Source organism: Indicator indicator, chromosome 26, assembly GCF_027791375.1.
Source record: "Indicator indicator isolate 239-I01 chromosome 26, UM_Iind_1.1, whole genome shotgun sequence".
Classification (NCBI taxonomy): domain Eukaryota; kingdom Metazoa; phylum Chordata; class Aves; order Piciformes; family Indicatoridae; genus Indicator; species Indicator indicator.
The window spans coordinates 1,260,251-1,271,983 of record NC_072035.1 but is presented as its reverse complement, the minus strand read 5'-3'; the positions used below and the strand labels follow the sequence as shown (position 1 = coordinate 1,271,983).

The 11,733-nt window shown below is 43.5% G+C and overlaps 1 protein-coding gene across 1 annotated transcript; it reads right to left on the bottom strand.

The window, feature by feature from the left end:
• Positions 1–766: 766 nt before the first annotated feature.
• On the bottom strand, positions 767–5,999 carry DRG1 (developmentally regulated GTP binding protein 1). Its single transcript, XM_054392619.1, has 9 exons — positions 5,922–5,999; positions 5,595–5,718; positions 4,788–4,963; positions 4,342–4,411; positions 3,616–3,785; positions 2,750–2,880; positions 2,379–2,546; positions 1,324–1,446; positions 767–866 (listed from the first exon to the last, which is right to left on the bottom strand). The coding sequence occupies exons 1-9, from the start codon at positions 5,961–5,963 to the stop codon at positions 767–769; spliced, it is 1,104 nt and encodes a 367-aa protein (XP_054248594.1). The 5' UTR covers positions 5,964–5,999.
• Between the last annotated feature and the right edge of the window lie 5,734 nt (positions 6,000–11,733).

Sequence of the window (11,733 nt, the reverse complement as noted above, 5' to 3'; positions counted from 1 at the left end):
CTGCACTTCTGTGCCATGTAGGAACTCCAGAGCATTTTTGCCACTGAAGCACGCCTTCTTCCTTCCTTTTTGCAAGGCAGGCTAACACCTTTGATAAGCCTTCTGCTCCTGTCAAAGCTGTAACTCGATTCACAACACTTAAAAAGCACCAAAACCACTGCTTCTCCTGGGCAACTTCCTTGACTTTTCTAAACTGAGTAGGAAATTCTTTTAAGAAATTGAATGACTGCAAGTCTTTAACACAGTAAAATGCAAGCATCTCCCTTACTTCCACTAGCATGGAACTGCAGGAGTGAGTGCCCATGAGCAGAACCTACAGTTGCCACAACTGCAGGATTATTAATAGCCTTGAAGTATTCAATCACATTTCAGATGAAGGCAGCTAGGACTCTCTGTCCTCTAGCACTGTTTTGTAAGATACAGTGTTCTTCAGCCTCTGCTTTTCATGTTTTGCTCTAATTTAGAACAGAACAATAGCTGGTGTGTGAACTTCCCCCCAGTGTGGAAAGCTATACACACAGAAAGCAGAGAATCAGCCCAGGCCCCAAAGCTCCCCTGGAAGATGCTGCCCTTGTCCACCTCACTCACCATGAGCTGCTCAGCTGCATGTTCTGCCAGAAAGGGGCACAGCACTACACCAGTCTTACCAGGCAGTAAGGAACTACCATAAAAAACAGTGCTGCAGCTGGATGGAAATGGTCCGTTCTTTGCCACCTACAACCAATGACAAATTTCAGCCACTCTGGCAAAGGCTGTAAGAACAACTTTATTTCTTCACAATCTGAATGACATCCTCATCCTCAAGAGTGTGGTCCTTCCCAACTTTCTGAGGGTTGTGTTTAACTGATGAACCCCAGACCAATGCACTGAAAGAGGAAAAATCCAGTTTTAAAAGGCACAACACTCAAGTATAACATGCACCCAGCAGAACAACAGCTATTTCTGTCACCAAGCTCCCACACAGAGAAATGTCTCAGGGCTATTTTTACTCTGCAAGTACCTGGGTGAATGGCCTGTGTGAACCAGGGCACAAGCAGAGCAAAACAAAGCATGAAGTCATCTAAAGTACTTGTGCATACAGGAAAATGGCCCGTGGTGCTGCATCTAGTGCCACTTTCAAATATAAAGGAAAACATTTCCCCCTCTTTCATCCAGGAAAGAGCACAGAACCATCAAATGTAGTAATTTAAGTATTAATTGTCACAGGCAGATTATTCCATAAATAATTCTGTTTTCCCTTCCAGTTTACAAGGGAATTAAAGCATACAGCAGGAGGCAGATTATTTTCTAATCCCTGTAAATTATTGTTACAATAATACTTACTATTTAAAGTCTTTAATGAGATTTTTATGGATCTTCATGCAAAAGTCCTCCACTGTGGTCTTGCAGTAAGGCAGTACCACAGGGGAGGTGTAGTCTGGGAGCTGTCCTTTAGGTTTGGTGTAGCTGTGTGACAGAGGGAACAGTCAGTCAATACCAAACCCTTCTCTGTCAACCCATCACGAAATTTCACAGGTCATTTGCACTGTCGTGCTGGGCACTTGTGCCAGGTTCTCCTCTTTCAGTGCTGACAGCAGATACTCAGCAAATTGGTTGACATTCTTAAGCTGAAAATATATCTGGGTAGCCAGTGGGTGCAGCAGGTTTCCCTTCTAACTGCAGAAGCTTATCACTAGGGAGCTTTCTATTTGCTGCTCAAAAAACAGGAGATGGGAACAGTTGATGGAAAGAACACCTACAGCACTATGGGTCCAACTCCTGAGGATTTTTAGGTGAAAAGCACAACATACATTAGGAAAAATCTGACAAAGCCTGCAGCCCAGATACCTTGACATACCAAATCCCTTCTCACAACAGATTTGGTATTGTCACAAGTTTAAAAGGCTGCAAGTTACTCAGTGTTCACAGGTTCATTCACAAATTAATCCAAGGAAATGCAATAAAAGTCTGAGGGCAACCTGGAATGCATTACAGTAAAAACACCTGAAATGCTGAACAACTACATTCAGTTCTGTTAAGAGCTGAATTCAGGACAGACTGAAAAGAGGACTACCTCTGAAGTTCACAATTTTGCACTGGTTGACTAGAATTCCATGTTTTGGGGAATTTTTAGGATGTACTTAGGACTCAGCTTCACAAGGTCCTAACTGAATTTTCCTACAAACTCCAAAGAGCACTTGTGATTGTTAAACTCTGTTCACCACTCAGCAGACAAGAGAAGCATTTCTGATGTACTTCAGTGACAAAAGCCAGCTTCCACTAGCCATTCTTAGCTAGGAGAAAAACACTACAAACTAATCGGCATTCAGCCACTCTGCAGGCATCCTTTGGTCTCAGCCTTACACTCAGCTCCAGAGAAGGCAGAAACTGGGACTCACATTCGTACTAGTTTCAAGTAGTCCCAGATCTTCTCCAGCAGGTCGTCAAAGTTCCAGCGATGATGAGCAGATATGGGTACACAGTGGGGTACTTTGTAGATAATGTCTAGTTCCTCAATAGAAATTTGGTCAATTTTATTCAGGACATAAATGCATGGGATGTAAACCCTGGGAATAGAAGGAAACGCTGTTACAGCATCCTGGCAGCACCACACTGCTCCCTTTGCTGGCAAGGGGAATCTTCATTCTTCTAAAGGGATATCCCTACATGGATAGCACGTTGCTAGCTTAACTCCTGTGGGAAGCAAACCTGAAAGACATTTCTTTCTAACAGCAAGTGCAGGTGTGCCAAAGGCAGGGTCCAGCAGTACCTGTTTCCTTCAACAACATCAATCAGGTCATCAGCAGTGGCATCACTGCGCAGCGTGACGTCAGCGTTGTGGATCTTATACTCTGCCAGGATGCTCTTCACTGTTTCAGTATCCAGCTCACTCTGAGGGCACTGAAAGTGGGCATAGGTTAAGGACTGGCAGAGGTTACAGTCAAAGCAAGTATCACAATTACTAATGCCGTCACCTAGCAATCTGCATGCACAGTACTACGAACAACAGCTGTGTTGTAGGTTACTGGATTTGACTGGATTTTACCAGTTAGCCTCGGGAGTGGGAAGAGATTTAAATCCTAGCAGTTTTAGTTATAGTCAAGCCCCACTGACAGCTGCAATCATGCCTGTCAGTAGTGCTTCCTGTCCTTCTGGGACCAGCTGCAGTACAAACCCACACAATGGGTTCAGTGCCCAGACAACACCATGTTAAGTATTCTGACCCCAGGGCAGAGTTCGGGCTTTTGGTATCTATTTTGCTCCTTATTTCTATGCTTCCAAAGGTTCAGGTGCAAATGGGAAGTGAGTAGTCGAGCTTGGAAAGCCTGAAGCTTTGAGCAGTCTTCTCCAGCAGAATGCTGTAGCCCCCAAGCCAGAGGCAGTTTTTGCACACTCTCCTTTGGACCTCTGAACTTGTAGTTGTTGGAAAGCAGCAATGCGTGTGACTTGAGGGTGAGAATGTGGCCAGGCTCCTAGGACAGGTAACGACTGGATGGTCCCCAAGACTGTGGCACAGCACAAGAGTTCAGCTTCTAAAGAAGTCATAGCATAGGAATGGTCCCAGGCATAGCATTAACTGGAAAGGCCTCTTTTTCTAGATTTTTTTTTTTTAGTTAAAGAAAATTTCCAACTTACTGTAGCTGTCAGGTTAATGCCTCCCTTGTCCTTTTTTTTAAAGCCAATGTTCGGGGGCTTACTATTCAGACGAATTCCAAATCCTTCCAGTTCATTCTCAATGATTTTCTTGTGACCAAGGGGTTTCAGCACATCCAGAACAATCAGAATGAGATTACAAGTTCGAGCAACTAAGATCCACAAAAATAAAGTCATCTCTTAAAACAAGAGGCTCACACAGACAAAACAACACAAAGTATGCCACAGTGCACTGATAATGACACTATCAAACCCCTGAAGGCCAGCACATTGCTTGTTTTGAAATTCCAGTATAAGACTGAAGTTGGCAGTGCTGGCCAAGCATTACTGACAGACAGATCCTCCCATCTTTCAACAATGACAGAGGGTGGAAAAAATCGTCCTTCCTGTCTGCTTTCAAACTCCAAACTGATGACAGTAAGCTAGGTAAAGAGAGGAAGACAGCAACCATGTTTAATATGGGATCAGATCTGCCATCCAAAGTGGTAATATAGTCTCACTGCAGTCTTGAGGCAGAGCAAAATCTCAGCAAATGTATAAGGCCAGCACAGAAAACAGACCAAAAGGAGAATGGATACTGCTTCACAGCAGGCAGCTCAATTCTAGCTTTTTAAAGACATCAGATTATGGGGATTCACCCCTGCATTCTTTCAAATTGTAGTAACTGAACCAGTGACCGGGTGCTGCCTCTAGCTCCAATGTACTCACCTGCAATGACTTGCCGTCCTCTGCCTTTACCATCCTTTGCACCTTCAATAATTCCTGGGAGATCAAGCAGCTATTTGTTCAGAGGAAGTAAAACAACTCATGAGAAAAATGTTTTTCTTCATAGAGAAAATAAATCCCAATTTTACCCTTCCCCCGCATCAGCTGACTCTACTGCAAATCCGAATGAAGCATGGCACAATTGTTTCCTCCCTGACTCTTAGATATTGTTATCCCACGAGCACAACTAGAATACCTCACCTCAGAGAGAACATGACAACTACCACAACAACTTCTGCTCAGGAAGAAATGAAAAGCAGGGTACACCAGTACCTCATGGAAACATTTCCAGTGTCTTCTCAAACACTTCTACATGTCACTTCTAACCATTCAGCCAAAGACCACTGCATCTATATATACCACCTTGTCCTCACAGACACAGATCTCACCTGTATCTTTGCTCCTTTGTATCTAATGACTCCAGGCACAGTAGTTAGAGTGGTGAATTCATATGCTGCCACTTCAGAGTACACACCAGCGAGATTACTTAGAAGAGTCGATTTCCCCACTGATGGAAAACCCACAAACCCAATTCGGGCATCACCTGTCTTTGCAACATCAAAACCTGCAAATAAGGAGCAAAAATATTTGTTTAAAATTTGGTATTTTCTGTCTTCTAAAGCTCTGGACAGCCATCCTGCTCTTACCTTTAATACTGCCTGAGTGAAAGCCAGGTATACTTCCCTGCAAGGAGGGTGTCAGTATAAAATACAGAGTTCACAACCTATATTGCCTGGCACCACTACAAAGCGTGTACCTGTCAGTGAAGTGTAGGCTGCAAGGCTTCTCAATGGCCTATACCGGACTTGACACTGCAGCTTTAGACACTGCAGCTTAGAGAATTCATATATTTATGTATAAGAACAGGTGGCTGCTGCAAGATGTTTTTTTATGTAAAATACCTGCAATTTCTGCAAACGCAAAATATTGTTACTCAGAATATGGAAGCCCTTTCATTTACACTTCAACATGGGCTACGCCCCACAAGGGGACACAAACCACAGTAAGGTCCTGCACCGCTGTGGACAAAAGGGAGAGAAAAAGGTTGCTGCGATTTATTCAGCAGACAGCCTGACACGATTTAAGCGGACAAGCCACTCTGGTAAGATCGATTTCTGTCACACAGCCCGCACTTAGGAAGCGTGGAGTGGCCACTTCTACAGAGGCGGCCGAAGCCTTCCCGCAGCAGAACGCACCTTCCCCGGGGCCGCCGCCGCCGCCTCCCTTGGGGGTGATGAGCTCCCGGCGCAGCTTGGCCAACCGGGCCTTCAGCAGCCCCAAGTGGTGAGCCGTGGCCTTGTTCTTCTGCGTCCGCGCCATCTGCAAGAGCACGGAACCGAGGACTCACCACCGCCAGAGGTTCTGCCGGGCCGCACGACTCCTGGGCTCCCGCGCTGGGCCTCACGACCTGGCAGGGCCCTGTCATCCCCTCACGAGGCGGCACCGCGGCCGCCTCTCCCTAGAGCCCCGCGGCTACCCGATGCCTGGCCCGTCCCCGACACGGGAGAGGGCCGGCGCGTTACCTCAGCCTCGATCTCGGCGATCTTGGCCAGCGTGCCGCTCATCTTGGCGGTATGTCCTGGCCCCCAGCTGCAGCCACCTCTTCCCAGCTCCGGCCCGGCAGTACGCAGGCGCACTGCGGCCTCTCGCGGGAGCGCGGCCCCAGCGCTCGCGAGAAGCGGCGGTTGCGCGCCTCACCGGTGGGCGGGAAAGAACTCGCGGCGCGCGCCCCTCAGTCCGTGCGGCCCGGCTGGAGGCACTGCAGCGCCTCCTGACGGCAGTGGTCAGCTGGTAGCAGTGTGAGGCGGCGGGAAAGAGTGCGTGACACCTGTGTACGTGAGAGATACCTGTGTGTGTGTGACACTTCTGTGTGCGTGTGCGACACCCGTATGTGTGTCATACCTGTATGTGTGAGACACAGCAGCTGTGGGGGTCTAGGAATCGGCAGGAGTGACAGAACTGACCAGAGGTGAGGGGCTGAGGGGAGAAAAATGGCCGTTGTGAAGCTGAGGGGCTCTCTGAGAGAGGCAGTAGCGGCGCAGTGCTGGCAGCAGCCGGTGTGAGGCCAAAACTCTGCGTGCTCATCGGTGAGAGGCACCGTGTGAGCGCGTGTGGCCATGGAGGAGAAGGGCTGAGTGGTGAGGCCGGTGGCTCGCAGGTGTGTGAGAGGTCTGCGTGTAGCCAAGCACTCGCTGCCTGTGAGGGTGACGAGGCACCTGCCTTTCCCTCTGGTTAAAGTGGACTTGGTGATGGCACGTACGCTGAGATCTGCCTCTGCCCTTCTTTTCCTTGTGTTCCACTTGCAGTACTGCTCATCGCCAGGTGTGTAGATGTGCATAAGTATGCCACGGCCCTGCTGAATCGGGCAGAGCTGCTGCTGCTGCATTATAAAACATGGACTTCCATACTGAAGTTTTCTCACTGCTCCTTTCAGCTGAGCCCAGGCCATACCACTTTGCCCCAGGGACAGCTCTAACTCTCCGTGGAATGCTGGCTAATTAAATAGATGGATTTTTTTTCAACCAGCTTTTGACAATATCACAAGAACCAAACAGATCTGGAAGAAAAAGTATTTTTACAACAGAAAGAAATACATTCTAATATTTTCAGGGTGTTAGAGCCTTGGTGTTTGTTTCCCTGACATATTTTGTCTGAATTAGCATCCTTTATAGAAACCTTTTTCTCCACGTTTAGTAAGCCTTTCATGAACGCTTTTCTGTCCCAATTTATTACAAAGTCTGGCTTATATGGTGCATCTAAATGTAAAACTTCAAATGTTTTTTAAACAAAAACATACTCTCTTGTATGCATATTGTAGAAATGTTTATAACGATGCTTGCAGAATCACCTGCCACATCTTCAGACAGGATTCCGAGTATTGTGTGACTGACATAAATCGCACTAGCCTTATAACAATTTGACAACAGAATTGTTATGGGTTGTTAAGTCTTCTTTAACACAGTAAAAAGAAAAGGAGAGAATTATTGCAAAGGACAATAAACTGTTTTCTGTCTCTGCACATCCCATGCTTGTCTCATGTTAATAAAGAAAAAACAGCCTTTTATGCTATAAACTGTTCATAATTGTCATTAATACAAATTTATACAGAACTTACTGAAATAGAATCTCAAATAAAATGGAGTTACTATTCCTGGCAATGTTGGCACAGCCAAGCTAGGGTAAATATAAAGGCACCCACCACCATATATTTGTCCATGGTTTTCTAATTATTCCTTGTGAACAATATCCATTTTCAAAATAGGAGAGCAGATTTAGTTGTGATAAAAATCGTTTCCATCTTAGTTTGGATGGAATTGGAGTTGTTTATGACTCAGCTAAATTCAGCCATACAATCAGACCATATTTGTGGTCCCTTTTAGCAACAGGGCAAATCCTAAATTCTCGTTCAGGGTTTAAGACCACCTCTGTTTTTGCAGTAGATGACAGCTAACTTCTGAACTTGTTGCTGGTGGCAGTAATAGTTTTTCTTACAAATTCACTCCAAATCCCACATATTGAGTCTAATTAAAACCCATTTTTCCAAGAGTTAACTAAATGAATGAAGATGTCAGTAGATGATGTGGTTTGAAAATTTACCTACTGGATGGTTTTGTTTTCCTGGTTTAGGTATTCATAATGTTCTTAACGCACAACTGCTCAGTATGTGCCCTTAAATCCTTTTTTCCCAGAAAGTTCCTCAAGCAAAGATCTTATAAGGAATTTAGGCACCTAAAAACTTTTTTTCAGTGTATTGTCCTTAATTACCTGAAGGTAGTAAGAGATTAATTTGTCTGATTTTTTTTCCTAGCCAGGTTAACACTTTCTAATTGGTTACAATATTGAAAGTAGTTCAGATTAGTTTATAACAGCACTTGTAAGCTTCAGAAAGGCTTGTCCAGTAGAGAATAGAGTGCAATTATTTTTATTAACCGGGATGACTTGTAAATTTTTAAACACAAAGATGTTCTATGTGATGTAGTGCTTGGAAAACAGGGTGGTTATAACCATGGGAAGTTAGGTGTGGCACCTGGGAAATTAGGAATTGATATGATGTCCTCTGAGGACAGCAGTCAAGCCTAGAAAATGGAATGCAAATGACAGAAAACTGTTAAAGGTTAGTCAGAGAAAAGAAAAATCAGGGAAAATATTAATAGAAAACTGGACACAATGTCAGAAGAGGAAAAAGCCCCCAGTGGAACCCGAGAAAAGATGAAAGGAGATGCAAGAGATGGAGATCTATTAGAAAGGTTAATTGAGCTTTATAGTGGGTGCTGATTGGAGAAGTAGTGAATTGCTGGGTTTTAATTACAATGTTTATATATGGGGGTTAAATGGAGAGAACTCTGCTTGGGAAATCTGCATCAGCTGTAAGAGCATGCATTCAAAAGCTGCAGAGTCAGTCTGTCAGGTGGCAATTGCCTACTGTGTCAGTACAAAATAGATGAGGAATAAAAGACCCAAGTGATGAAGTAGTGCTATGAATTAATAAGCGGTAAACTGAAAGCAGATAACAATAGCACTTTTCCAATAACATTTCTAATCAGGAAAGGAAAGCAATATACCATAGGGTGTTCAGAAAGTGCAGGCAGGCTGCACCTGAAGTAAAGACTGTCTCATCAAACAATTAAGAAACATGACATGGTATGGAATCAGTGGTTGGGAACAAACAGGAGTGTCTGTTTCATCAAGCTAGAATGGCAGGAATGTGACTGAAATGATACATACCTCATTAGCAACACCCGAATGATGGAGAGCTGTAGCAAAAATTGGTTTCTGAAATTCATATTCGACACACTTCAGTCTTGCTGACTCATTACGTTTGGGCAAGTAATTTCCTTTTCTTGTGCCTCAGTTTTATTTTTGCACAAGAGGAATGTGCAGTTACTGCGGAATGATTGAAACTTTCGTGTTTCCATAGCACTGCTGTATATGATAACTGTAGATCAATAGAGAGCTGAATAGATAATGCGTTTAGTGTTCTCTGTCAAACTACCTGTTTTAAATAAGCTGCTTCATTATGTGCCAAATTCTGAAATTCTTTCTGAAACAGCTATTAATATAGTTTCAGTAAGAGTTACGCTTATGTGAGATGTAAACAAAGCTGAGAAGAGGCTTGCAAGTCTTTTGGATAACCATGTAAAACTTACAATTGTAAGACAAGTGGTAAAAACTGTGACTATGAAATAAGCATAATTTCTGCATTCAACTGCACAAAGACCCTTCTTAAGAACAAGCAGTGCATTCTGGCTTAGTTAGGTATTTTTTAATTCTTTGATTCTTTCCCTCCTTTTTATTCTAATAAAAAACTCCAGTATTTGTGGACATCAAGTCTGTTCACAATACACTCAGAAGGTGGTTTTAGCTCAAGTGGTACAGTGCTTGTGGTTTTGGCAATTTACCTTCTGACCCCCAGCTGTGCTAATGCTACCTGCATGTTTGTGGACTTGATGGGGCCCAGGCTTCTAGCTTAGTACTGGGGATTTCTGCAAGATTTCAAAAAGTGGGAGGGAAGTGACAGAGAGAAAATTCAGCAGTGAACGCAGGTGAAACAAGGCTCTTGAAATTTCGTACCCTCATCACTCCAGTGAAAAAGAATCTGCATCAAATGATAACCTTAATCTGAGTACTTAAATTTTAAGAATTATGAGTATGGGACTGTAACGAGCTTGCCAGAGTTCCCTCGTGGGAAAGAGTGTAACTGCAAGTTAAAGCATATAGAGAATCTGTTAATTTAAAGGTGATTTTTCTGGGTTTGGATTTTGGTTTGGTGGTGGGTTTGGGTTTTTTTCTGTTGCAATTTTCACAAATTTACTTCCCCATGCACTCCTCCCACCCCCCCCCCAGGCCCCGATGAATTGTACTTTGATTTGAGAACTGGCTGCTAATTAACCCTATTATTGTACTTCAGGGAAGAATGGCTCATGCTGAAGAGGAGACAAACCTTTTTAAGGTGGTTATAATGGCCAGCTTCGTACACACTTGGAGGAAGGAGATTTTGAGAACTCTATCAAAAGGTAAGATTTTTGAGATCTGTATGTAGTACTGAAACTTCATTGGGACCATGATACTCATTGCCTGAGGTGAACTGACTCAGGAAGTCGTCACAATTTACATCTTAATTGACTCTTGAGGCAATACAAAGTTGTCTCTTTTGAGTGTTGTAAGAAATACAGATGAATCCATTCTTAGCTGTCTTCCTGGATTAACGTTTTAATGCCAGTTTCCTTGGCATATCTGAAGTTGTCCTCAGGCCAGCACAATAGTTTAGCTATTAATCTGTAAACAACAACCCTTTGCTACTTGCATTGCATATTTAGGATTGTATTGTAAATGTATGTTTTACATAAGAAAGTTGTCTGTCAGGTTTGCTTAGCTAGGCATGGATGCCTAATTAATTAATTTCGATTAGATGGAATCCTAGGCTGTATTCCCATTTTGACCAGATCCCTAATGTGGCAATCTTGTTTTGAATGGCTCAGGTTGCTTTGGTTCCAGGCAGTCTAGAATTAAGTTAAACTGGGCAAAGTGAAGAAATGAAGGGAACAAAAGGGAGATTAAGATCAAAGGTTGGCTTCCGACTCTGTTAAATTAGTTTAACAACAAAAAGTTCTGTAGTTTAGCATCAGCTCCCCAGAGTTTGTGGTGGACTGCCATGGAACAGAATGACTATACAGCAGTGCAGTGAAGAGAATGACTGAAAAGAAGAAAAGCTAACAGTGCAGTTTTCCCTTTCTAAAATCACTCTATGCATACTTTTTATAGCATGATATGCCGTTTTTGGGAGACTGCTAGGTAGTTTTAACCAAGAGTGCTGTTTGCCTGCTTCTGGCAGAGAAAGCTGCTAAATCACCAACTCACACCTAGATTACAGAGGAAACTGCTATCTTCAGGTCTGGGAGTCCTTGTTGTTAGGGTTAGAATTCTCATGGGACGAATCTCAATAAAAAAAAATGAGCAAGCCTTTCAAAACTAAATTTAAGTAATAATCAACCTAACAAGTAATGAATGCTGAATTAATTGCTTGTTGGATCAGTTGCAGTTAATTAAAATTCCAGTGAAAGCTCAGAAGAACTGACAGCTACTCGTGGAAACAGCAAGCATGCCATGAAATGCAGTATTACATACTTCTGTGGAACGCATGGAAAGGAAGCGGTTCATATGACTGAATTAGCTGACACAAGTGCTATGCAGAAACCTCTCTGCTAATATTATAATCCATCTGAAATAGTGACTAACCTGCTTAAAGGGTATCTGAAAAAATTCAGTAGCCTCCAAACTTACACAGGCTCATGAGCTGAGAATGTTCAACAAATGAGTATGACTCAAGTCTCAATA

Bases quoted from the DNA above. Each gene is read 5' to 3' on its own strand.
- DRG1 (XM_054392619.1), bottom strand. From the start codon at position 5,963: ATGAGCGGCACGCTGGCCAAGATCGCCGAGATCGAGGCTGAG. The intron at 2,547-2,749 runs GTACTGCTGGAC...TTCTATTCCCAG, and splicing joins GATGTTGTTGAAGGAAACAG to GGTTTACATCCCATGCATTT. The intron at 1,447-2,378 runs GTGAGTCCCAGT...TCTGTCACACAG, and splicing joins TACTTGAAACTAGTACGAAT to CTACACCAAACCTAAAGGAC.